Consider the following 25,416-nt stretch of genomic DNA (forward strand, 5'->3'; position numbering starts at 1 on the left):
TGAATTGGTCATAAAATACTCATTTTAACTCCGTTTTTGTCCATTCAAATTGCGTTAGGTTCGTAATTATATGCTCTACATGTTCGAAGTATTAGTTTACTGTTTTGAAACTTTTTATTTCCGCAGTAGCATTTAATTAATTATTTCTCTATAGGAAATCTTAGAAAATTCATATCTTTCTCGTTTTAATTCCGATTTTCGTGAACTTTACATTTGTGTGATCGTAGCACTGCGTAGAATATTTTCATAAACTTTTATCTTTGATTTCTCACTGTTGGTGTAATGTTCTAATTATAACTTGTTTGCTTTGTGTATGATTGTCTACATTGGATTGCGTGTTATTGATTGATGTTTGGGAATAGACGGTGAGCCGTACGTTCGTAATCAAGATCAAGCATTTGAAGACCAGCAGGCTTAGGAGAGCTTTGAGCAAGGCAAGTATAACTGGGGATTATCCTTGTTACCTATACACAATTAATACAATATTTATCATATGCATGTGTCCACCTTGATGACCTTAGCAAAATCATAGATGATTGTTATCCTAAATTCCTTATTACCTATTTGGATATGCATTTGGATAGTTCTTGCTAGTGCTTGATTATTAATCCATGATCTTGTAACATGAATATTGAATATGCAATAAACAATAAAATAAGCTTTTCAGCAACTTGAACATAAAGGGTGGAAAGAACTCTAGCTTTTGCTAGATTGATCTTGACCCTCCATAAGGACTTATCCCTTGGCAAAAGCTGGGACAACTCGTACAACCATGAGGGCTATAATGGCTCTGGCTTTAGCTCAGTATGAGGACTTTTTTCTAGCTTGTTAGCGGTTACCTTAAATGGCGTAAGAATGGCTAGACACGTTGGGTATAGTGTGGCCTCTGTCCGTGTGTACAGGCTGCGGGTTATGTGCCATGGAAGGGGGGCTCTATATCTGCCTGCCGAGTGAATCTAATGGCCCTAACTTGTTAGACGAAACCTTTGAAAGGCTTCATAGTGATCCCTGCCAACTTTCCTTGGAAGTGGGTTAAGAGGCTGATCACCTCGGGCGAAAGGGTAAATCACGACTCATGGGTAAAGATGTACAACCTCTGCAGAGTGTTAAATCTGGTATACTAGCCGTGCCCACGGATACGGGCGGCCCGGAAAACTGACGGAATAGATGGACACTGATGAACATGATTAATGATAATAAATGATGGTTTATTATGTTGTTTATATGTGTTATTCATAATTCCTGTATACAATTGATCATGTGGTTATGGGATTTAATATGCTACCTTGATATTTGCTATCCAATGATTAAATATGCTATCTACATATAAAAGCTAAATGCAGTCAAACCAGTGTCAGCTAATTGAGCCTCATGAACCCCTGGTTATACTGGTTGAGTACGATATGTGCTCACTCTTGCTATTTCCCCCACACCTCAGGAGAAGTTTTGGGCTTGTGATCAACCAGTCAGTTGGATCCTGTAGAGTGAAGTTAATACCCGAAGTTTGGAGTTGTCTATCCGCTGTTTGCTATCAAAGGTTATTTCTTTTATGCTAAGTACGTTATATAATTTATGCATTGTCTTTTGATATTACACCTTATTTGTAGCTATATGTGAGATTTGGCTTTTAAAATTCACATGTGGTGTATATCTGGTTTTGTCCTTAAAATCGGGTATTACACCTAAGTGTGCTAGTAGTCAAGGGAGAGAGAGCTCGTGACCCTAGAACAAACAATGCTTCAGTAAATTGGTTCCAACTAACTCTCGAGAAAGAGCATTTACAACCTCTTTATATAGGGCGCGGATTCCGACTAGGACTCGGTTATAGAAAAGCCCCGTGACGGTGGCGGGATATTCCAGCATATTCCGCCACCGCTGTCTTACAACTCATAGGGCTACTTAAGTAATTTAGAACCGCTAGCTCTTTACAAGCTATTGCGTTGGAGACTTGGTTCCGTCGCGGTTCGATCCTTCGCCTATCCTTTGCCGGGGCCCGCAGACCCTCCGCCGGGTGGCCACTATGGGATATGCGGCCGCCGCTCTACCTTTGCCTCGCCCTTGGTCGGGGTCATCACATCCTTCGTCACGCAAGGGCCGAAGGATGGGTCCCTATGCCTTGTGATCCTCTGCTCCAGGTTGGTTCCTGCCACATGTCTTACAGAGCCAATCTACATTAGTGTTATATTTTCCGAACCTTCACTCCTTACTAACCGAAGGTTGAAGGTACGAAGGTTCTAATTGTGGGCGCGTTGCGTTCTCTTACTTCCGACGCAGCTGGGAGGGGAAGGCGTGGTTGACTCTTCAATAGTAAAAATACGGAATAGAGGATAATAATATTCAGATACCTAATTAAAAATTTATTAAAGGATATTTTTTACCAAAATCGCTATCCTATTAATAAAAACGAAAATAAAGATGCCCTTGTACTTGTTCTATATCTAAAAAATACGACTCCATACTAAGCCAATTCTTTTTGTTTTAACCAAATTTATATCACAATTAAATATTTATAATGTCAAATAAGTATAATTAGATTCACTATGACTTGTATTTCGTAATATACCTATTTAGAGTCATAAATATTAGCATTATTTTTTACTATCTCTATCGCGAAAAAGTCACATTTAGTTGTCTTATGTCAAATAATCTCAAGTTTCACAAAATTTATAAAGAAGAGTATCAATGTTTTGTAACACTACATAGGTACTGTATTACATGATAAATTTAACAATACACATTTAATTCATAAATTTTACTAACTTTTTATACTAAATTAAATTTTAGATTATTTGATTTAAGGCAAAGCGAAACATTACTCTTTGTGAGATGGATTTACTATAAGTTTGATTGCATTTCAAAATAGTTTATCTAAGAACAAAACTAGAGTTGCATGCTTTTGACCTGTTGAGGGTTTTTAATTTAAGTACTCAATTTTTTTCGGCCATCCAAAATCACAGAAATTTTTGCAGAATCTATTCAATTATTTTTTTAAAATAAATCAAGATTAATAACTTTGAATAGGTATGTTATAAAAATATATTCTATGATGAGTCTACTGAAAAATATTTAATATGATAAATATCAATATCGTTTTATATAAGTTTGAGCAAATTTAAGAGAATTTTATGGTTTTAGAACTATATGCCGGAGTTAGTATACCATGGCCTTGTTTAGTTCCAAAATTTTTGGTAAAATAAATATGGTAGCATTTTCGTTTGTATTTAACAAATATTGTTCAATCATCGACTAACTAGGCTTAAAAGATCTGTCTCACAAATTACAGATAAATTATGTAATTAGTTATTTCTTTTATCTATATTTAATGCTTTATGCATGTAGCGTAAGATTCAATATATGATGAAGAATGAAAAGTTTTGCAAATTTTTTTAAAAACTAAACAATGCCTATATAATGCCGGGAGTCTAGCTAACAGCTAGCTAGCAAAGTGTCCATTCGTGTGCACGTACGTCACCGATGACCATTTGTTTTCGTCGTGTTACAGTAGCACCGTCGTGGCACCTTTGGTTGTTTGCAGCCGGCGAGCTCCAGCGGTTGAATTTTGTTGCATCTGGCGTCGGAGACTTCCACACCTCTCCAACCTCACACTTTGATTCACCACCACTAGAGACTGACTGTAGTGGTTTCTCGCAACTTCAACGAACGACCGTGGCGTCTTACCAAGCGGAAATTTAATCTCGTGCATGATTGGGACGTTCTTGAACTTCGAAAGAAAGCGCCAAAAAACTACTACGTAGCTTTCCTGGTGCGCTGTTCATAGAAGTTAAATCGAATCCCCAGATCACGATAAGGAATTTGAAGTCGTTCTCATTTTGTTTGACAAAACAAATTAAATGATGCCAGCTAGGCACACAACATCGTTACTACTACACGTTTAATTTTGCAAAATAGTAGACGAAGGCGTGTGCGCGAGGAGTATATACTGGCCGCACAATGCATGATAATCCCATCCCACTCTCTCTTCACCAATATCGTGCCAAATCACTGTTTTGGCGAGTCCAAATTTATTATGCTTGTCCCTTTCAAATCCTTTTACCTCCTACGTGTTGCGTACCCCAAATAGAGTATCCCGGTCTTCGGTTCCTAGGCCTTGTTTAGGCAGTTTCCAAAGTTTTTCGTTTTTGGGTTACGTAGCACTTTCGTTTTTATTTGACAAACATTATCTAATCATAGAGTAACTAAGTTTAAAAAATTCATCTCACGATTTACAGCAATTAGTTTTTGTTTTCATCTATAGTTAATGTTCCGTAGAATCGGTAGTTTTTGGTAACTAAACAAGGGCCTTGTTTAGTTCCGAAAAGTGAAAAGTTTTCGGTACTGTAGCACTTTCGTTTGTTTCTGACAAATATTATCTAATCATGGACTAACTAGGATCAAAAGATTCGTCTCGTGATTTACAGCTAAACTGTGTAATTAGTTTTTGTTTTCGTCTATATTTAATGTTTCATGCATGTGTCACAAGATTCGATGTGACCGGGAATCTTGAAAACTTTTTGGTTTTCAGGGTGAACTAAACAAGACCAAGGCCTTAGATCACCTAAAATTTAAAAAATTTTCAAGATTCTCCGTCACATCGAATCTTATAGTACATGCATAGAACAATAAATATAGACGAAAACAAAATTATACAGTTTATCTGTAGTTATGAGACGAATCTTTTAAACCTACTTAATCTATAGTTAGATATTTTTTATTAAATATAAATAAAAGTGCTAACGAAAATCTAAAATAAATTCGGAACTAAACAAGGCTCAAGATTGTTTCCAACTGTGAACTACACTACACTACGTATATATATATATATAAATAAGGCACACCGCACCGTACAGCAGCAGCCTGCAGCCGGAGAGCGAGAGGCAAAGTACTCCAGAGAAGAGCTGGCAGATATGAAGAGCGGCAGCTGCAGGCACGTCTTCCTCGTGGTGTCGCTGCAGCTGCTTCTTGTGGCGCCATGGCAGGGCGAGACGGCAGCAGCAGCTCGAGCTCTCAACTTCACCAGGCAGGATTTTCCCAGGGCCTTCGTCTTTGGGGCCGGCACATCAGCTTATCAGGTAGGAATCAGCACACACATGGCAAAAGCTTTTATTAGGCCTTGTTTCGGCTTCAGCAATTGAAGAGTTCTAGGATTAACTGTCTTAGAATTCGGTTAATAACTATGTGGCAGTAGTATTTGGTGGTTCCTTTGATTAACTTCGTTGTTGTGCTGTGCAGTACGAAGGGGCAACCGATGAAGATGGAAGGAGCCCAAGCATATGGGACACGTTTACTCATGCAGGTAGGTGATCCTTAATCTCTGAATCATTTTAATAATTTGAGCCCCAAATTTGAGCAAAAAGGAAGGAAGTTACAAGGGAGATGATATCGGAGAAGGGAGAGAAGAGGAAGCTCATTTGGTTCTGCCTCTGTCCTTGCCGCTAAATTCGAAGAAAATTATTACATATATAGTTCATTGTTAGATTATGATTAGAATTCCAACGATATAATATATACAAATGGCTATAGATGGCACACCCTCATAAAAATAGACTTGATTTTACCAGTGACCTGCAGAACCTAATAAAAGGAAGCCTACTTATGAATTTACAGATAACTCGTCTTGCATTTTTTTAAAAAAAAAAGAAAAGAAAAAACCAAGGATTTTGCTATTGAATTCGTCGCCACATGTCTTTTCCCCCCACCTTTTGGTTGTTTCAAGGAATTGGAAGTGACGTAAAATTAAATTTGCTCAGTCCATTTGGATTCTTTCCAGGATGAGATGAGGAGCTATATATCGATGTTGATATTGGCGTCAATAGTCTTGGCTTTTGTTTGTACGGCAGCTCTTTCTTTGTAGGATGAGGAGCTATATACTGATATTGACACGCACGATTGTGTTGTGACCGCAGGGAGGATGCCGGACAAAAGCACTGGCGATCTAGGGGCAGACGGCTACCACAAATACAAGGTCTGCATCACCTCCATGTGCATTCGTTAGACGGCTACCAAGCACCAAAATATATATATGCAATCGCCTATGTTAGCAGACAGTGATGTTCTGAGTCTTTGGACCGTGAAAACCCAACCCATAGAATCTTCTTGTTTTGTTTTTTTCCTTTCTTTGGCACATGCATAGTACTTACTCCCCCCGTTTTCAAATTATAAGTCATTTCAAGAATCTTGAAGAGTCAAAACATTTTCAAGTTTGACCAAAAATATAAAGAGAAATATAAAGATTTATGTCATAAAATAGGTACACTATGAAAATATAACTAACAAAGAATCTAATGATATTTGGTTGGTATTAAAAATATTATTATTTTGCTATATAAATTTGGTAAAACTTGAAAAACTTTGACTCTCTAAGATTCTTGTAATGACTTATAATTTGGGACTGAGGGAGTACTTAGCTACAGCTTTCTTCTTGCCTCTAGTACTTTTTCACGCCATACCTTGTTGACAAGTGGAATGGAACTAGGCGGTGCCAGATCTAATTTAACCCTTAAGATAAGATATGATATGTAGGAATTTTATTTAGAAACAGATTAAGAGATAGAGGTGTAAAATGACCACATATATATTATATGCCCCCTACGAAAATGACCCCTTATGCGTTCGGAAAAAAAAAAGAAAAAGAAAAATAAATGACCCTTATGCAGCAGCTGTGGCTGATTGATTTGTACAGTAACTGCTGTCTGCTGAGTGGTGTGTCGGCAGCAAGCAGCAGCGCTGTAGAAGCACGGCCGATCACAGCTGGATCATATGCATAGGATATGAACACGTGCGGAGGCTAAGATTTGGACGAGAGAGAAATTGATTTAACGTACAAGAAGGCTTTGTGGAAAACATTAGATAGCATTTCACCGTACCAAAATTAATGCGAAATGCGACTGCATGTACAGAGCTATTTTACTCACACAAGGCCGGACACATTTTCAGGAAGATGTGGAATTGATGAGTGATACTGGCCTGGAGGCCTACCGCTTCTCCATTTCTTGGTCCAGGCTTCTTCCAAGTAAGTACTGCTGCCTTTCAGTTTCACGGTTAATTTGTTTAACTTCCAAGTAATAATCTTACATCACTGACTGTAAGTAATAATTGGCGTTCTGGCCCTTTCTCTGCACTGTTACTGTATGATCACAGGAGGAAGAGGACCCATCAACCCCAAGGGTCTTCAGTATTACAACAACCTCATCAATGAGCTAATCAAACGGGGTAGGTCACCATGTCCAAGTGTTGCCGGCTCATCATCAATTCATGCTGTGCTGTACTGCTCTGAATGTGATCCTAATCTGCTGGATTGATTATTCAGGAATCGAGATACACGTGACCCTGTACCACCTGGATTTCCCTCAGATCCTGGAGGACGAGTACCATGGCTGGCTCAGCCCCAGGGTGGTGTAAGAATCACTCTACTATTAAACATCTCTGTCTCCCTGCTTGCTTGCTTGCATTTCTTGCTTGAGCATCACTGTTCATTCAGAGTTTCAGATAGGTCGTGCGATGTAGGCTTTGTTTAGATGGAAAAACTTTTTGGAATTTGGCTACTGTACCACTTTTATTTGTATTTAATAATTAGTGTCCAATTCTGGATTAACTAGTCTCAAAAAATTCGCCTCGCGATTTACATACACATTTGCTCAAAAGATGTGGAATTTAATGCTTCATGTATGCGTTCAAAGATTCGATGTGATGAAGAATCTTGTAAATTTTTAGAATTTTGAAGGCTTATAAACATGGCCGTAGTATAATCAATCCAGCAGATTAGGATGCAAGTGATGGATGGCAACTGCATCTGCATGTGCAGGGAGGACTTCACGGCGTACGCGGACGTGTGCTTCCGGGAGTTCGGCGACCGGGTGAAGCACTGGACGACCATGGACGAGCCGAACGTGATCTCCATCGCGGCCTACGACAACGGCGCCTTCCCGCCGTGCCGCTGCTCCGCGCCGTTCGGGGTCAACTGCACCGCGGGCAACTCCAGCGTGGAGCCCTACGTCGTCGGCTACCACTCCATCCTGGCGCACGCCGCCGCCGCCAGACTCTACAGGGAGAAGTACCAGGCGACGCAGAACGGCGTCGTCGGCATGAACGTCTACAGCTTCTGGAACTACCCGTTCTCGTCAGCCCCCGCTGATGTTGCCGCCACGCAGAGATCACTCGACTTCATGATTGGCTGGTGAGTGAGTGAGTGTGCATGTTCAGTCTGTGTGAGCTCCTCGATCGCTGCCTTCTGATCGAATAACTGACAGACTGATCACCATTCTTATATATATATATATATGATTGATTTAGTAAGACTAGTTAGTGATTTGTTTTGGTGCTTAATTATTATAGGATCGTGAACCCCTTGGTGTTTGGAGACTACCCTGAAGTGATGAAGAGGATAATCGGGTCCCGGCTTCCCAGATTCACCAAAGAACAGTCTGAGATGATCCGTGGGACGGCTGATTTCATTGGCATAAACCACTACACGTCAGTGTACGTGAGTGATCGATCCAACGCAGAAGACACCACGGGTCCCCGGGACTATAACACTGATGTGGCTGCTACCTTCAGATGTAATTTTTGTCCAATAAACCAGCTGCTTCATTACATCTTTCAGATAATATACCTGGCGCGCCAAGGAATTAGGCAGTTTAATTAAAGAATTTAAATCAAACATGTCATAATTTTATTACGTACCTGCGTGCTCTAACAATAACCTGCTCGTTTGTTGTTGCAGTTTCTCGCGATGATCCAGCCACTGGCCAGGTGTATATATATATATACTTTCAATTCTTTTTACGAATTTAATTCACTCCTTAATACTGTAACTGAATTGAATTACAACCAACCAAATACATTTTCACTTTTTCTGTAACTCTTTCTGCTTATTGTTTATAACTGATCAAAGTTGATGTGCTAATCTCTATACAGTTTATCCCAATCAACATGCCAAGCGATCCACAGGGCCTGCAATGTATGCTTGAGTATCTCAGCCAAACCTACAACAACATTCCTGTCTACATCCAAGAAAATGGCAAGTGACCAAGGCATAAATAAATCTTGTCAAGGCTTTTGCAATTCTAATAACTCTTATTTGCTCTTTCCATTCCTTTACAATTAGGCTATGGGGCGTTCTTCAATGATTCCATTCATGACCATGAGAGAGCGGAGTACTTGAGTGGCTACATTGGCAGTGCACTCGCTGCACTTAGGTATGGGATAATAAATAAATTAAAGCATGATAGTAATTATTATTTCCTCTTAACATAAGACATTTCCCCCAAAAAAAGATGTATTCGCAAAAAATAAAAAAAAATCATCTATGTTGTGCTTCCTGCAGGAATGGAGCCAATGTGAAGGGATACTTCGTTTGGTCATTCCTGGATGTATTTGAGCTGCTTGCAGGCTACATTTCCCGATTCGGCCTCTATCATGTTGATTTTCAGGATCCGGCGCTGCCAAGGGAGCCAAAATTCTCAGCCCAGTGGTATGGCAAATTTTTGAGGAGCGAAATCGGAATAAACATGGAGAACATTATCAGTACTGATGATGCACGCTCACATGCTGAACAATGAGTCTACTAGCAGCACATATATGCCAGAGGAAAAGAATGCTTCTTATCCATTCTTTTTCACAGGTCACAGAAGCATTATTTTTAACAGTTTCTTATATTTAGTCAGGCTCAGAGTTTCAGTGTTTATGAATCATAGCCATAGGTACACACCCCTTTAGCTGCAGCTTATATGCACCACAGGAACAGTTGTCATCATGACACACTTGTCACTACTGATACGAATAATACAGAGAGAAATTACTCTTGCAAACTGTAAAACCTGTTATAGCTTTATGGTAATAAAACTGGGGAAAGCTGTTATTCAAAAAAAAGAAATTACTCTTGCAAATCATTGGATTTCTTACTATATATTGAAAATCTGGTAAGCAAAATCGAGTGTTGCAATTAAGTGAGACCATCCTTGATATATATACCCAGCAAAGAACTTGCAAGTGTATTTCAAATGTCATGACATCAATCAATTGACAAGTATCAGAGGTCCAACTATTTCCAAAATTTTGCTTTTGCTTCATAATTTCTGGGCTATTTTAAAATTACCCAACCACTTTTATACTTTCTTTCTTATTTTTTATATTTAGAGTCTGGTTTCTCTTGCTAAATTTTAACTAGCTAAACTTTGATCATTGTAGTAGCTAGACTTTTAAACACATTGACTAAAAAAGAGCTAATCCTTATTGGTGTAATCACAACTAGAGGTGGGAGTAGTGGGACTTAGGCTATGCTAGCTCTATTTGGCTCTCTAGTCACATATATGAATTCTTTTTTATTCATATCGGACACACCAGGCATGTCGGACCGTGAATAGTATGGTACAGCATTGCCGGCCCCAAGACTGTTCGACCGCTTATTGCTATGATGAATCTAGGCCCGTCACCTCGAATGGAGCACTAAATATAGATTAAAAATAACTAATTGTATAGTTTATCTGTAATTTGCGAGACGAATCTTTTGAGTCTATTTAGTTTATGATTGGACAATAATTACCAAATACAAACGAAAATACTACAGTACTCAAAACCAAAAAAATTTCACCAACTGAATAAGGCCCTATTATGCAATTATCTTTGACATTTTCGAGACAACAAAAACTTTGGAATATCCAAGATTAACTTCACATATGAATTCTGCTGGCAAAATTGTGGTCATTGTCATGGAACCCAAGCGAGATGATAGAACGGAGACGGCTGCTCGACGATGAACAGCTCCCGTCCTGTTCTGCTTGTTCGATTCAGACGGCTGTTCTGCTTGTTCGATTTCCAACTATAGTGGTGTCCTCGTGCAATTTTTTTCCCTTTTTTCCCGGATAGGGGTATACAATACGAGCAACAAACTGAGGCATTGTTTAGTTGGCAAAATTTTTTGGATTTTGATATTATAGCACTTTCGTTTGTATTTGGTGATTATTGTCCAACCATACACTAACTAGATTTAAAAGATTCGGTCTCGTAATTATAGACAAACTATACAATTAATTATTTTTTATCTATATTTAGTACTTTATGTATGCGTTCAAAGATTATGATACGACGAAGAATCTTAAAAATTTTTGAAAACTAAACAATGCTTGAGCACTCATTGTGGCCTTTTGCTTAACGGGCTGCATGGTTTATCCCTGCATAATTAGAGATACGAGGCCACGCCACCTAGGCGGTCTCCCAGCGTGTCCACATTAGCTTTATTCAAGTGATCCGTTAGATAGACATTGCAAGGCCTAGATGAATCTTTATGGTGTCTTTCAATGCATTCACCCAGTACATGAACCAACTCAACCATGTGGGTGCATGCCCAGCATGCACTCCAAAGACAAGTAGTCATGTTCACTGTAAAATAGAAATTTGCTTAGTAAGTCAAGGACGGTAAAAATGCACTATAGTTTTCAGAATCATAGTATTCACTTATCTTTCTAGCTAAATTTACCAGAGCAGTACTAACTTTACATCCTTCACCATAATATATTTTTTATATATTTTTTTATAGAATTCTTCACACACACTGAGTAGGTTGAAAGCAAGTGGACATATTTAATACAGCAACTTCTTTACACGTAGAGATTCTAGGGCATTGTTTAGTTGTGGAAAAAATTTGGCTTTAGCTACTATAACACTTTCGTTTATATTTGACAATTATTATCCAATCATAAACTCACTAGGCTCAAAAGATTTGTCTCGCAAATTATAGATAAATTGTGCAATTAGTTTTTATTTTTATCTATATTTAATGCTTCATGCATCTATCTCTACTACTAAATTGTGAAAATTTCAGTCTGCCCAAAAATTTTCTGTCCGCCAGCCACGCCACAATCAAATAAATAATATGTCTCCTTGTCCAAATCTAAATAGGACTGCATATATTTTATATAAAAAAACAACATAGCAATTTCTGCCTTTGCCTGGATCAAACTTTCGTCTGGCCCCTCTCTAACCATCCCGATTCGAAATCAAATAGATCAAATAGATTTCCTTAGGTCACCTAAATCAATCAGCAAGCGGGGTGCTAGAGAAAGGGACCAAACCGAGACTGAACCAAAATTCCCACATCCATCCAAATCCAAACCAAAGTCGGAACTCTTGAAAGACGGCAACTTATAAAATCAAATCAATAGGCGTTGACGACCTCGGTGATGCGGTCGTACAACATCACGGAAGCGCACCGAGTCAGGCCTACTTTGGCAATTCGGGGTTATTAGCCCAGGGAACAAAACAGAGGGGAGGGATTTTTTTTTTTTTTTTACATGTAGATCCCCCTGTTGGGATTCCACGTGGGGGGTTATTTCCCGGCTGCTGTTTGGAAGCAGCTGCAGGGGAGAGATGGATGCATGCATGCACGATCAGCTTGAGCAGCTCCAGCAAGCAGCATACATGCACGGATTAGTTTTTCGTGATGACTTGTGATTCTGTGCTGTACATCTACAATGTCTATGATTCCAGAAACAAGTCTTGGCTTATTTGATAAGTGTACTATAGATATAGTAGTATAAAAGCGTCTTAAAAAATAAGAAAATTCAAAAAACAAACAAAGTCATTACATATCAATGCTAGCATCTCATAGTGATAGAAAAATCTCAATAATAAGTATGTTTACATAAAAATATATAGGCGTTTCAAACTGAAATCAAGTCTTTGCACAACTACATAGAAGCCAGAAATATCAGCTATCATTATAAAATTTGACCACACTTCACTTGTCTCAAATATGCATTTGTTCCACCAAAACCTCTGCAAATAACATAACGAAAATAGTAAGCCCTTGTAACTGATTTTTTCCCACAAGTTTGTATATGAATGCATCATATAAAAAAAGAAGGTTAAAGAATAAAGTTGCAGCAAGCTAACACATGCAAATGCAGTCTAGTTCTGACTAACCAGTGGAGGCTTTTCTTTTCTTTTACATACACAAGCATGGAGTCTAATGGAAAATTATCTAGTGGCTACACCTGTCAACTAAGTTCCAATTTAATCAATATTTAGAATTAAAAAAAAGGAGATTCTGGCAAGTAGGACAATCATGTGTTCTCGGAGACAAACCGTACTTAACAAATATATAGTACACATCAGTTAAGCATTAAAACTGAACCTAAACCTGAACTTGATTACTAATGTTGGTTGTTGCAACTAAATAGACTTAAATAAAATAACCAAACCTGAACAGAACCTTTACCCAATAGACTAGACTAAGACTACTAAACTAAACTAAACCAGAACTTGATCAGTTGATCCTGATTACTGCAACTAAATTTAACTAAATCTGAACCTGAAACTAAAACTTAAACCTTAAATCAATGCATATGCAAAAGCAGTTCCAATTTAATTAACTTAATATATTAAAAGTAACAAACTGAACTACGACATCACATATGCAAAATGTCTTGTACAGGCAAAATATGTAGTTACTAGCACATCAGGTTCTTAAAAAGATGATATAATGTCTTGTACAAGCAATGACATGCAACATTGGCAAGTGCAAGCTGTTGTTCAAACAATATACCTGCATACAATGACTGCAGGTGCCCTTTTCTTCTCAATTCAAATATTGCCTCCACCAACATTGCCTCCACTGATAGAACTGCAAGTAAGCACAAGGAAAAGCATTAGCAGGTAAGGCATCCCAAAGTAAACTAATCTATTGGCAGCTAAGCATTACCTAATATGCTGTTTGAGCCAAATCAAGCGAACATTTTTTAATCATTTATCATATAGGAAAAGCTCTGTTTATTCAACACAAAACTAGCAATAACTGAGCGTTCAGTCAAGTTCGTTCAGTCAAGTTGCTAAGATCCAGACAATTAAATTTCACTCTTGCACGCGTTCAGTTAGCTTACTATCAACAAGCCATGTCCAGTTTGCCATAGAAAACAGTATCCATCTCACTAAAAGATGCAGCAGGCAATAAGCATGCAGTTAAGTACCTGGCAAAGAGGAGAAGTGGCAACAACACTTTAATTTTCCAGCGGTAACCATTTAGCGTTAATAACATGAAAAGTTCTTAAAAGATTCTAACATAGTACCTCCAGTGGTCAATCTAATATGTACAATAACATTACTAAAAACTGGAGCTAGACCAAATTACTTGCACAGGGCTTCTCAACTTCTCATAAGGAGTAAGGGAACCTTCATTTACAGATGTATGTCACAGCAGTATGTGCAAAACAAAAAAAAAATTCTCCAGTTTCAATGACTAAAATACATAAAATATTTGCTCAAACATACCAGTAGGTTTAGTATCAAAATAAATGTCATAATAATAAAGAAGAGAGTATTTCTAAACTACCAAAACAGAAGATGGAGCTACAAGTTTACTATTCATTATGGTTCTATAATTGCGTACTTTTGAGTGTGAATCAGTAGCTGTTGCGTCTAGCTAGAATAACTTTCCAATCATCATTCATTATATCTGCCCACCAATCATTTTGTTTAGCAGTCTCATCAGATGTCATAGCAGGACATATACTCTGGATTTGATTATCATCAGGTGCAGCAATATTATCTGTGTAGAGTGGTGAAACATCCATAGAAGATCTGAACCAGGCTGCCTCAGTGTGTGTTCTTGGGGTAGTATCAGATAGAGACTTGAAAGATCCAAAACTGGATGACTGAGAAAATATAGGGTGCAACCATTGACTGGCTATCATGGTTAGACACAGAATCAAGTGGACTAGCAGAGTATCCTGAATATGGTGCCCCGATAACACCAGCTCTTGGGTGCAAACTAGCAGACTAATATATGTCATTACGCAAGGGCATAGAGTCATCAGGCTTTGGGAATATGCAGTGGTCAAAGGATTTGGCAGAATAGACAAAGAGGATGAAGGATGACATTGCTCCCAAAACTCTGCTCTTTTGAGACTGCATCAGATTAAAAGTTAATCTCACGGGCAGCGGCCTCAGCTACTCCAAGTTCTCACGCCAGCTAGTCACCGGCGGCAAGAACCAGTTGGCTCGTAGATCTACGAAAACCCTAGTGGATCCAAAAACTACTGCAACAAAGGAGATGAGGTGCCCTAACCTTCGAGACGGATGACAATGGCGGTAGAGGTGGAGATGGCGACGGCGAACGAGGAACAAGACGGCGGACGAGGACCGAGACGGCGGCGGTGGAGGAGCGCCCGAGCTGACCCCTGCGTCGACGTCGGAAGCACAAGAGAGGCTAGCGAGGTGGAGGGATGTCGCGGTGATGCACGGATGCCGGGGCGAGGACGGCCGGATGCTGTGGCGGCGGTTGCGTCGTGAGCGGAGGAAGAAGCGTCGCGAGCCGCGAGCGGAGACGCCGGCCGAATGGGTCGCGTATTTCTTCCTCGTGGAAATCGCTGGGAAGCGGGCTGCAATTCTAGTCTTGGTGGGCTGCCAAAGGGTGCATGATTTTGGCCCAGAAAAGGCTGCCACGGGAGAGGCTGGCTCAGGAAAAAGGCCGAGATCCCTGGGAAATTGGGCTGCCAAAAGAGGCCTCAGTGTTGTGTCGGGGGCGAGCACGTCGGACACACCATGGTCATAGAAGCCTCACGTGCGTTCCCCTCTATCAACGCTGCGAGCGCTGATTGGCGGCACAACACAGTAGCAAGAGGGCGACGGTCGAGCGGCATCACACCAAGGTAGCAAAAGAGACAACGGGTATGATGCTCTGCAAACAAGATGGATGGTTCGACTGGGATCTGGGCCGCAGGAGGTTGCGGCGCGCCGGGAGGGGAGGAGCGGCGGTAGGCTGGCCAGAAGAAGAGGGAGGGCGGGGCTACAGTGGAGGATTTGTGGGGGACATACTGAGGCCGGCTGCCGAGCCATAGCGAGTTAAGATGGGAAAGCGGCGCATCGATGCGCACCGGAGGAGAAGAGGCGAAGAGCCGCTCGTGCGGGCGCAGTTCTGGATAAGAACGACACAAGGAAAGGAAATAAAGAAAGAAAAAAATGGGGAGAAAAAAAGGGTAAGGGAGGACGGCGCTGGAAAAGACAGGCTGCTGCGAGTGCCCTGTATAAGAACGAGACTGAGAAGAAAATAAAGAGAGAAATAAATGAAAAAATGAAAAAAAAAATAGAGGGGTTACTATGGATATTCTATCCTTTTTTAAGGATTTGGATGAAGAAGTTGTTTTCTACTGAATGACCTGGAGCTGAAAAAAGTTATTTCTAGAAGAAGTTAAAAAAGTTATTTCATAGAATAAGTCGTTATTTTAGCCAGAGCTCTACCAAACAAACCCTAGGTCTAAATAAATCACAATATTGCGAACTTTAAAATTCATGCTAAGTTTGACATCGTCGCTCTGGTTTCGTTTCTAGAAAGTCCCACAAATTACCGTACACAATGGTGATGGGCGGAGTCAAACTGCGAGGAAGACGAGTAACCAGAAAGTTGCTGTCATTGAGAGAACCACATCTTCCTTTATAAGTTATCACACACCAAGGCTCTCTCTCGTCCTATCGCTCCCGAAAGTCCAGTGCGCCATAGACCAATTTGCCCTGGAGGCAATCGATGCGGGCAAGGACGACGGTGCCGCCTAGGAAAGGCTAAAGCCAGTCGATGGTGGCTTGAAGTAGAAAGCTAACAATGTACAAACAAGGCCGAGCAATGGCGTCATGGCGCGTGAAAACAAAGACTGGTAAAGGCTGAGGTAGAAAAGGCCGACGCGGAGGTGTGGGAGGAGCTAAGGTCAAAGCTCGGAATAGCGACGTCACGAGCGAGGCTTGCGGGCGCACGGTCGCACAGAGCAATGAAGGTGGCCATGTGAATTGCTTATGGGCTTTGGCGGCTCATGGAGTAAATATTTTTATGCCTTAAAATTAGCAAAAAAAAACTATAAAATTTTATTTTAATTCGATATAGATTTAACAAGACGTTGTGATATTATTACCAATGTTAATTTATGCTATGAATCTATCAAAGAATAAATCACAGTTTTTCTACCGTTGCAACGCACGGGCATATTTGCTAGTTAGTCTAAAGATTCGATTTGAGGAAGAATTTTGATAATTTTTGAAAACTAAACTTGGCCCGGCTATTTCGCCACCGCCCATGCATGCACCACCAGCCATGCATGCACCAACAAAACATGCACGTGTTCCTCTGGAGGGAGTAGTTGGACCTGATTTAATGAGCTTGTGCACCTAGCGGTGGCAGAGACGCCCCCTCCACCTGCCCCCTCCACCTGCTTCGCATGCCCACCGAGGCTTATCTTGCCTATATAAGCATGCATGTGTTATCCGTTGGTTCATCGCACTACTTAGGCCTTGTTTAGTTCCTAAAATATTTTGTAAAATTTTTCATATTCCCCATCACATCGAATCTTGTGGTACATACATAGAGCATTAAATATAGATAAAAGAAATAACTAATTACACAGTTTATCTGTAATTTGCGAGACGAATCTTTTGAGCCTAGTTAGTCTATGAATGGAAATTATTTATCAAATACAAACGAAAGTGCTACTATTCCTATTTTGCAAAAGATTTTGGAAATAAACAAGGCCTTATCTCTCCAAATGTTTGAATTTATTCTTGTTGTAGTTTATATCTAAGGAATGAGTGGTTGTGTCCTCATCGTAGATTCATCACATCCGCTCATCCTTCCCGGTGTCTACATGTGTCCTTATGGTTCATATCTGAGGAGGAATCAGTATGAGGACACGCATGAGAGAGCGACTCTAGGGCGGGTGGGCTATGAAGATCCATATCCCCGAACCTGACTCAGGTTGTGGATCGACATGTTTAAGCATACCCTTAGGTGTCGGTAGCCTATATGCTGCTATGTCTTACTTTTATGGTGAGCGCCTCCCCACCCAGCGCAAGTTCAACTTCCCGGCCGTACAACGTCCTATCATCCTTGACCATCTCCGCGTCCACCTCACCATGGCCAACATCAGACTACGACCGAAGGTGTGCTGGCTTCCTTGCACTGCTCATGTTGTCTGCACTACCAGTAGCGCTATCAGCGTCGTCCTGATGGCAATGGTGTCGGCTACTGATGTGTGATGGTGTTGTACTACCGATCAGGGTCCAAGCTAGAGTTTGGAGACCCTGCTGCACCACTTTGCATTGGTACATGTAACAATGTACTCCCCATTCTATAGATGGACCTATAAAATATATGTAAACAAAACCAACTTTACTTTCACCATATGTGTAGTAAACATTATTAACATTTAGGTTCTAGCAAATGTACCGCGAAACTAGATTTCATAACTTTTATAATAGTACATATTGTGTACCAGAAATGTTACTATTTTTGTATAACTCAGTCAAAATTCAAATTGTAAGTCCTCAAAACTCGATAATTGCATCCTTCTAAAGATGGGAGAGAGTATTATGCCATCCTAATTTATTAGGCATTTGTCAAGTGCAGATTTGCTCACCTTTTGGTCTATATCACTAAATTCTACAGATAATCGAATATAATTATGAAACATATTTTTCTGCGAGATATTGGCCCAGGCCAAAATAAGATTTTGATCTCTTTTATGGGTACCCACGGATATTTTTAAGGCATGTATATCTGTACAAAAAAATTTGCTCTAACAAATACTCAATGTTTTGGAGAAAAATATTGGTCGACATGCCATTGAACTAATGACTTACTACCTCTGTAGGAAACGAAATACAATTCCAGGAACAATCTTTGTTAAAGTATCTAAAGCTCAATCAGATATATAGATAAGAATTTAAATATATGCTATGAAAATATACCTCATGACAAATTCAATGGTACTTAGTTGATATCATAAATACTAATATCCTTCTATGTAATAGTTACTCTAATTTAGAATATTTTACTTGGATACTATGTTAAAATTGTATTCTTCAAAAAGGAGTACTACGCTTTTACGAAGACATTTGCTCAAGTTTTGGCATCGCAATCATGAATACTTGTATGCAATTTTTCTACAACACCTGTTGTAGTTTTGCTTGGAAGGAATCATAATATTGTTCTAGCCGTAACACATTCGTCCAGACAAAAATCTCCAGCCCTCCTGCAGCCTCCCGAAACACAGCGGCAAAGGCACTAGGAACTTGATGTTAGCAATGGGCGGATGGGACTTGGGCACTTGGTAGAGCTGCCTTTAGCTAATACAGTCCGGAGCCAGACCTATGTACTCGTATTATAGTGCTTGCATTTCTCGCCTGCTATGTAATCCCAAGTAATGTAATGCATCGGCTCCAGTGGAGTTAGCTGCTTGCGCCCCCCCACTTTAGTAGTTTTATGTAGACATCCTTTCAGCCTAAGGGGAGTGGACCCTAATCCGCTCTTTTGGAAACCATCACAATAAGAAATGTACTTTTGTTGTGGCTTTTGCTCTTTCCGCTTACAATGTAGTCCTACCCAGTGTTATAATTAAAATCTAAGTGTGTTTGTTATCCGGCTCCATCAAGCACTTTATTGTATTAATGTGTCATTGATTTACTGGCCTAGGATAAGCATCGTGTCAGCTCCTGTACTGAGCACATCACCCGCAGCAAAGCGCGGGCAGCAGTGGCTAGTTCACATGACAAGAGAACAATAAACTACTGCAACAACCGACAAGTGACACGAACAATATTGGGAAATGAACACAGCTCTCGAAACCCGATTAAACACAACATACAAAGCCCAAGTACACATCAGTTCTGAAATGCGACTTCCTCTTGGGGTCAATCAAGGGCACATGGCACTGCTCACAACACTAGCTTTCCAACAAGAAGCAAAGCTCATTGTTACACCAAAGGATCATCCGCAAGTACCTTCACTGACAAAATTGTTCTTGTTCCATTAGTGGGAGGTACAGAGTACAATGTGAGACTGAAGAAGGTGCCGGCACAATACTACAGTGGATAGACAAAGATCTTGCCATCAACATGGTATCTTTCGCATAGCTGCTTCAATGTACCCACAGAGTGCTGCATCGCGTTCAGCTTGGTATCCATGAACATGGCCTGCAAGCATGGTGATTTTTCAGTCCACAATCTCAAACTAAAGTCCCTGTAAACCTATTAACTCTGATTAACACATCTCAATATTTAACTATACCTTGTAGTCATCGCCGTACTTGTCTATTAATCTGCCAATGCAAACACGTTGAACTTTAGTAAGTGGTTGCAACGGTGCAGATTTGCCATCCCTCCTCCTCTTCCCAAGAGCAGATTTCAGGTCTACATTACATTTAAAACATTCGCATTAGATACAAAAAACAAGTGCAAAACTATATAAGATCATAGAAGTTTTTCTGTGGAATCTATGCAATTAAGAAAACAATTAGGAATGTTATTCACATATCTAGCATATCTTGAGAATAATGTCAAACACAAAATACCAAGCTGTTCGCTGTTCCTTCCCGAAAGGGAAGGACACATGAAAGTATACAAATTAAGCCTCTAAATGATATATTGCTACCTTATATAAGGTGCCAAGAACAAGCTTAAAATTCAATTTTGATCCATCACGCATTTACTGAAATATATCACAGCTCATGCTGGATGGAACAAACTTGTTACCTAGTGTACAGCAAACACCTTTGTTTCCACAAGACCACAATATTTTACTCTTTAAACTATGCATCGTCATGGCAATACACAAGACTACTGCAGAGAACCAACTGAAACAGAGATAGCCTTCAACTGGCATGAAACCATTCAGATTGAGTTTTGAGTTCGATGCGGTGCACTTTTAACAAATTGATTTCTTTTTTTCAAAATCAGATGTTAAAACTGGCGGAACTCATTATAGCTTCAGGTAGCCATGACAGATCATTTATCTAACACTATGTTAAGCAAAACCATATATGCACTTTATAATCTTTAGTAGGCTGCATTCCATACTCATTAAATTATAACTCTAGGCAAATGTTTTTGTTTCAAAAATATGCTATTGTATTCTGTGAAGACTAAAACATCAAGTGCTGTCTTCATAGATTAAATTGTTGAAGAAATCAAATTATTTGTATCCTCCCTCGTTTTCTGGTTTCAGAGTGTGTTCGTAACATTTGGTACTTCAAAGCAATCATTCACAATTCAGACTTCAGAGAAAATACAGTTCAAGACAGACTCCATCAAATGATATACTACTATCTAACACAACAGCTAATGATAAGAATTAGATCCAAAGCTTTTGTTTGATCAATCTGTCAGAATAGTGAATTCACTAGAGCTAATAACCATGGCTTCTAAGAACCCCAATCAATGTAATCGAACGAGACACATCCTTATCTAGTTGAACCTATCCTATACCCTGATAATCCAGAGCTTTGCGGAACATGCGAGCCACACCAAATCCTCCACCTCGTCTATAGCAACTCAGTTCCAGGAGTTCCCAATAAGCACCTGCACCGCCCAAAGGAGCCGACAGGAGCCGAGTCTAAGGGGGCTTACCGTCGTTCTCGAGGTCGCTGCCGGTGTCGATGGGCTCGAACTCCGGGACGGGCGCTCGCGCGGCGGCGACGTCGGGCGCTTGCAGCGACGCGCTCTGGACGAGCCGCGGCGTGCCGCGGGCGTGCGCGCCGAGCAGGTTCGGGTTGGCCACCACCCCGAACGCGGCGTAGTTCTTCACCACGCTGCCCTCGGCGTCCCAGCCCGCGCCGCCCCTGGCGGCGGCGGCGAGCGCCTCGGGGAGCTCGAAGGCCGGCTTGAACTCGTTGGGTTTCCGGCGGGGGAGCCCCACGCGGACCTTGGCGCGGGAGCGCTTCAATTTGCGCCGCGATCCACCCATACGCGGGGAGCCGGCGGCAGCTAGGTGGTGTTTGGAGGGAGAGGGGGTCTAGGGTTTTGGCCTTTGGATGAAGAAGAGAGGAGATACGGCGAGCGGCCCGGGCGTTGCATTTTCTTACTGGGCCAACCAACACTACTACTGGACGGTGGGCTGGATGGGCCTCGATTTGAATGACAGCACGCAGACGCAGCACCCCTCAAAAAAAAAACTCTAAAAAAAGGTCCACAGTGTGAGTGTGAAGGATAATTTGTTTGGCGGGAGAGTACCATAGGTTTCGATACATAGAAAGCGTAGATCACCATTGTGAAAGGTTCTTTCCTTTTATTCTTCCCTTTGATCTTTATTATTTATTTACATACAGAGGCGGAGCTAGCTAGATGGACACACCCTAAATTTTAGTTTAATCTTAAACTATAGTAGATGAGCTCTCTAAAATTATAAAAATTACACATAGATAACCTGTAGTTTGGTTTTACATTTAAAATGAATCACCATTTGTTCTAGATCCTAGCTACGCCACTTCTTACATATAATTAATATAATCATCGTTGAGGTTGGTTGTAATTTGACAAATCAATTCGCACCCGACACTCCGACAACCAAACTACTTCTAGGCCTTGTTTAGTTCACCCAAAAACCAAAAAAAATTCAAGATTTTACGTCACGAATCTTGCGGCACATGCATGAAGCACTAAATATAAACGAAAACAAAAACTAATTGCACAGTTTACGTGTAAAACGCACTACGTGAAAAACTTGCTAAGAGAGCGCCACCCCCCCACCCCACACTGTAGGGGCGGCTAACATTTGAACCGCCCTTACAGTGGGTGGGCAGCCAACCAAGGAGTGAGCCGCCCTTGCAGTGTTCTCTGTAGGGGCGGTTGGTGTTACCAGCCGCCCCTATAGTGGTCTGTAGCATAAGTGGCCAGCCCACCGTTCTTCCTCCCCGAGCCACTCACTTCCACTCGCAAAAAAAGGTTTGGGAGGCCTTGGACACCTCCCTAAAATCACTCTAGGAAGGGGAGAGGTTTTGAACTTAAATCCTTTGGTGGGGAGCTTGTTTAAGGTAAGAAAATGCTAGTTTTATTGGTTGGTTAGTGAGCAATTTACATTTTGGTTTTCTCTCTCTTCCATGGAGCTTGAGCTTTGTGTTGACCAAATTAGAGCTTATCTACTATGCTATTAGTGTAGAATAGGTAGAGACACCACCTTGCACCATCAATTAGGTGATATAGCTTGATTTTATTGGATATTAATTGTAGTTTCATGTATGGAGAGAAAAGACATTCTAGATCTAGGGTTTCCTTTTTTGTTTTTGTTTCATGAATTTGGAATGTGGTTGGCATGAATAGTTATTGGTAAACTATTAGTTGTTGTTAATATTAATTGTTTCTAATAATGGTAGATAATAATTGGTAATATTAATTATGTCTAATAATCGTTTCTAACACAATTATTACTAATAATGATAGCTAATAATTGTTGCTAATAATAGTAGACAATAATTGGTAATATTAATTTTGTCTAATAATCGTTTCTAACACAATTATTACTAATAATGATAGCTAATAATATTTGCTAATAATGGTAGATAATAATTGTTACTTATTAATTGTTGCTAATAATGGTAGATAATAATTGGTACTATTAATTATGTCTAATAATCATTTCTAACACAATTATTGCTAATAATGATAGCTACTAATTGTTGCTAATAATGGTAGATAATAATTGTTACTTATTAATTGTTGCTAATAATTATTCTCAACTAATTAATTTTTTTATTTATGTAAAGATGGAGAATAGGGCTACTTGGATGTATGGTTTGCCAAGGTACTCACAAGCCTATGCTGATGAGTTGGACAAATTTATTACAATCGCGGTGAATCATGCAAAGACGTTGTCAGCAGGAAATAATTGTTCAGTTATTTGTCCCTGTAAAGATTGCAAGAACCACTTAGCAACTTATGATGTGGAAATCATCAGATCACATCTGATTAGGCGAGGATTTGTCCCGAACTACACAGTATGGCTTCATCATGGTGAAGTAATGTTTCTTGATGGCAACGATGATGACCAAGAAGACGATGCTGAAGAAGGCCAATTGTTGTCTCAATACGCAGACATGTTTGAAGCACAAATGCAACATGATTCAGCAAATGAACAAGCAAATGGTGATGATGCCGGTGGTGTCGACAATAATGATGGGGATTTTGGCGGTGTTGACAATAATGATGTTGGAGCATGTGAGGGGGATGCAGAAAACTTTGACAACTTAGAGGAAATGCTTCGGGCCATTAGACCAGAAATACTACAACAGAAGAAGGGTCTAGAAAATCTAGAGCGGGTGAAAACAACGTCAAAGGAGACTGTGTATGGTGTTGAGAAGGGTTGTCCAACACATTGGACACTGCTCCGTTTTGTGCTTGAGCTACTCATCCTGAAGGCTAAGTACGGCTGGTCAGACTGCAGTTTTGACGATCTGTTGCATCTTCTGTCATCTATGCTGCCACTGCCGAACTTAGTTCCCTCCAACACATACCATGCTAAGAAGGTCATAAGTCCATTGACAATGGGTGTTGAAAAGATCCATGCATGCCCCAACCATTGTATCCTTTTTCGTGGTGAAACGTTCGAAGGTCTGGATAAATGTCCTCGTTGTGGGGCAAGTCGGTACAAGGACAATGACCTTTACAGTGGCGGAGAAGCCTCCACCGGGAACAAGAGGAGTAAGAAAGGTTCCAAAAAGGTGGTACAAGAATCTCGACCTCCAGAGAACACCCCATTAGGCAACAACGCAAAGAAGAGAAAAATTCCTGTCTTGCTAATGTGGTATCTGCCAGTGACCGACCGCTTGAGGCGTATTTTCCTGATCCCTAAGGAAGCCGCACTCATGACATGGTGGGACGATGAGCGCAAGGTCGATGACGATGTGATTGCACACCCGGCCGATGGCAGTCAGTGGCAGGATTTCGATAATAACAACCCACTGTTCAGTTCGGACCCAAGGAATGTACGGTTTGCCTTGAGCACCGATGGAATGAATCCCTTCAACGAGAGGACGAGCAACCATAGCACTTGGTCAGTGATCTTGACCATGTACAACATCCCAACGTGGTTGTGTCAGAAGAGAAAGTATCTTTTCCTCACTGTTCTTGTTTCTGGCCCTCAGCAACCAGGCTTTGATATGGACGTGTTCCTCGAGCCTGTGATGGAAGAATTCGAGAAACTATGGAGGACAGGGGAGCTGATGTATGATCCTTTCCAAAAGGAGACCTTCACATTAAGAGCAATAATATTTGTGACTATCAACGACCACCCTGCATTGTTTGCCTTGTCTGGACGAATCAAAGGCAAGACAGGATGCTTAGTCTGTCTGGATGATACTAAATGGGTGTACCTAGATGGATCTAAGAAGACTGTTTACATCAGGAATCGTCGCTTTTTAAAGCAAGGTCACAAGTACCGCAGCAAACTGTACTTAAAGTATTTTGGCAACATCCCAGAGGATGAAGATCGACCTCCGGAGAGACGTCATGATGGACAATATGTGTTCCAAATGGTGAAAAATATAAGCGTCATCTATGGAAAGAAGAAAATGGATGGAACACCTAGAGATAGAAGCACACCTCCTATTGAAGGCGTGCTTTTAAGAAAAAGTCAATCTTCTTTCAGTATCTTGAATATTGGCCACAATTGGTGGT

The 25,416-nt window shown here is 40.5% G+C and overlaps 2 protein-coding genes and 1 long non-coding RNA gene across 4 annotated transcripts; 1 reads left to right on the top strand and 2 right to left on the bottom strand.

Annotated features, from left to right (window-relative positions):
• On the top strand, positions 4,832 to 9,871 carry LOC110430537 (beta-glucosidase 22-like). Its single transcript, XM_021448293.1, has 12 exons — positions 4,832 to 5,069; positions 5,230 to 5,293; positions 5,904 to 5,962; positions 6,934 to 7,009; positions 7,138 to 7,209; positions 7,307 to 7,394; positions 7,802 to 8,173; positions 8,332 to 8,555; positions 8,720 to 8,748; positions 8,914 to 9,016; positions 9,104 to 9,194; positions 9,323 to 9,871. The coding sequence occupies exons 1-12, from the start codon at positions 4,905 to 4,907 to the stop codon at positions 9,555 to 9,557; spliced, it is 1,578 nt and encodes a 525-aa protein (XP_021303968.1). The 5' UTR covers positions 4,832 to 4,904; the 3' UTR covers positions 9,558 to 9,871.
• Positions 12,547 to 15,961, bottom strand: LOC110430505. Of its 2 annotated transcripts, none has more exons than XR_002447845.1 (3): positions 15,059 to 15,961; positions 13,541 to 13,618; positions 12,547 to 12,771 (listed from the first exon to the last, which is right to left on the bottom strand). It is a non-coding gene; the product is annotated as an uncharacterized LOC110430505 (long non-coding RNA). The 2 variants fall into 2 exon arrangements; XR_002447846.1 differs by having other exon boundaries at positions 14,381 to 15,961.
• On the bottom strand, positions 19,569 to 21,776 carry LOC8062702. The gene is made up of 3 exons (XM_002440931.2): positions 21,376 to 21,776; positions 20,039 to 20,160; positions 19,569 to 19,944 (listed from the first exon to the last, which is right to left on the bottom strand). The coding sequence occupies exons 1-3, from the start codon at positions 21,710 to 21,712 to the stop codon at positions 19,834 to 19,836; spliced, it is 570 nt and encodes a 189-aa protein (XP_002440976.1). The 5' UTR covers positions 21,713 to 21,776; the 3' UTR covers positions 19,569 to 19,833.

Source organism: Sorghum bicolor, chromosome 9, assembly GCF_000003195.3.
Source record: "Sorghum bicolor cultivar BTx623 chromosome 9, Sorghum_bicolor_NCBIv3, whole genome shotgun sequence".
In the NCBI taxonomy this organism is placed as follows: Eukaryota; Viridiplantae; Streptophyta; class Magnoliopsida; order Poales; family Poaceae; genus Sorghum; species Sorghum bicolor.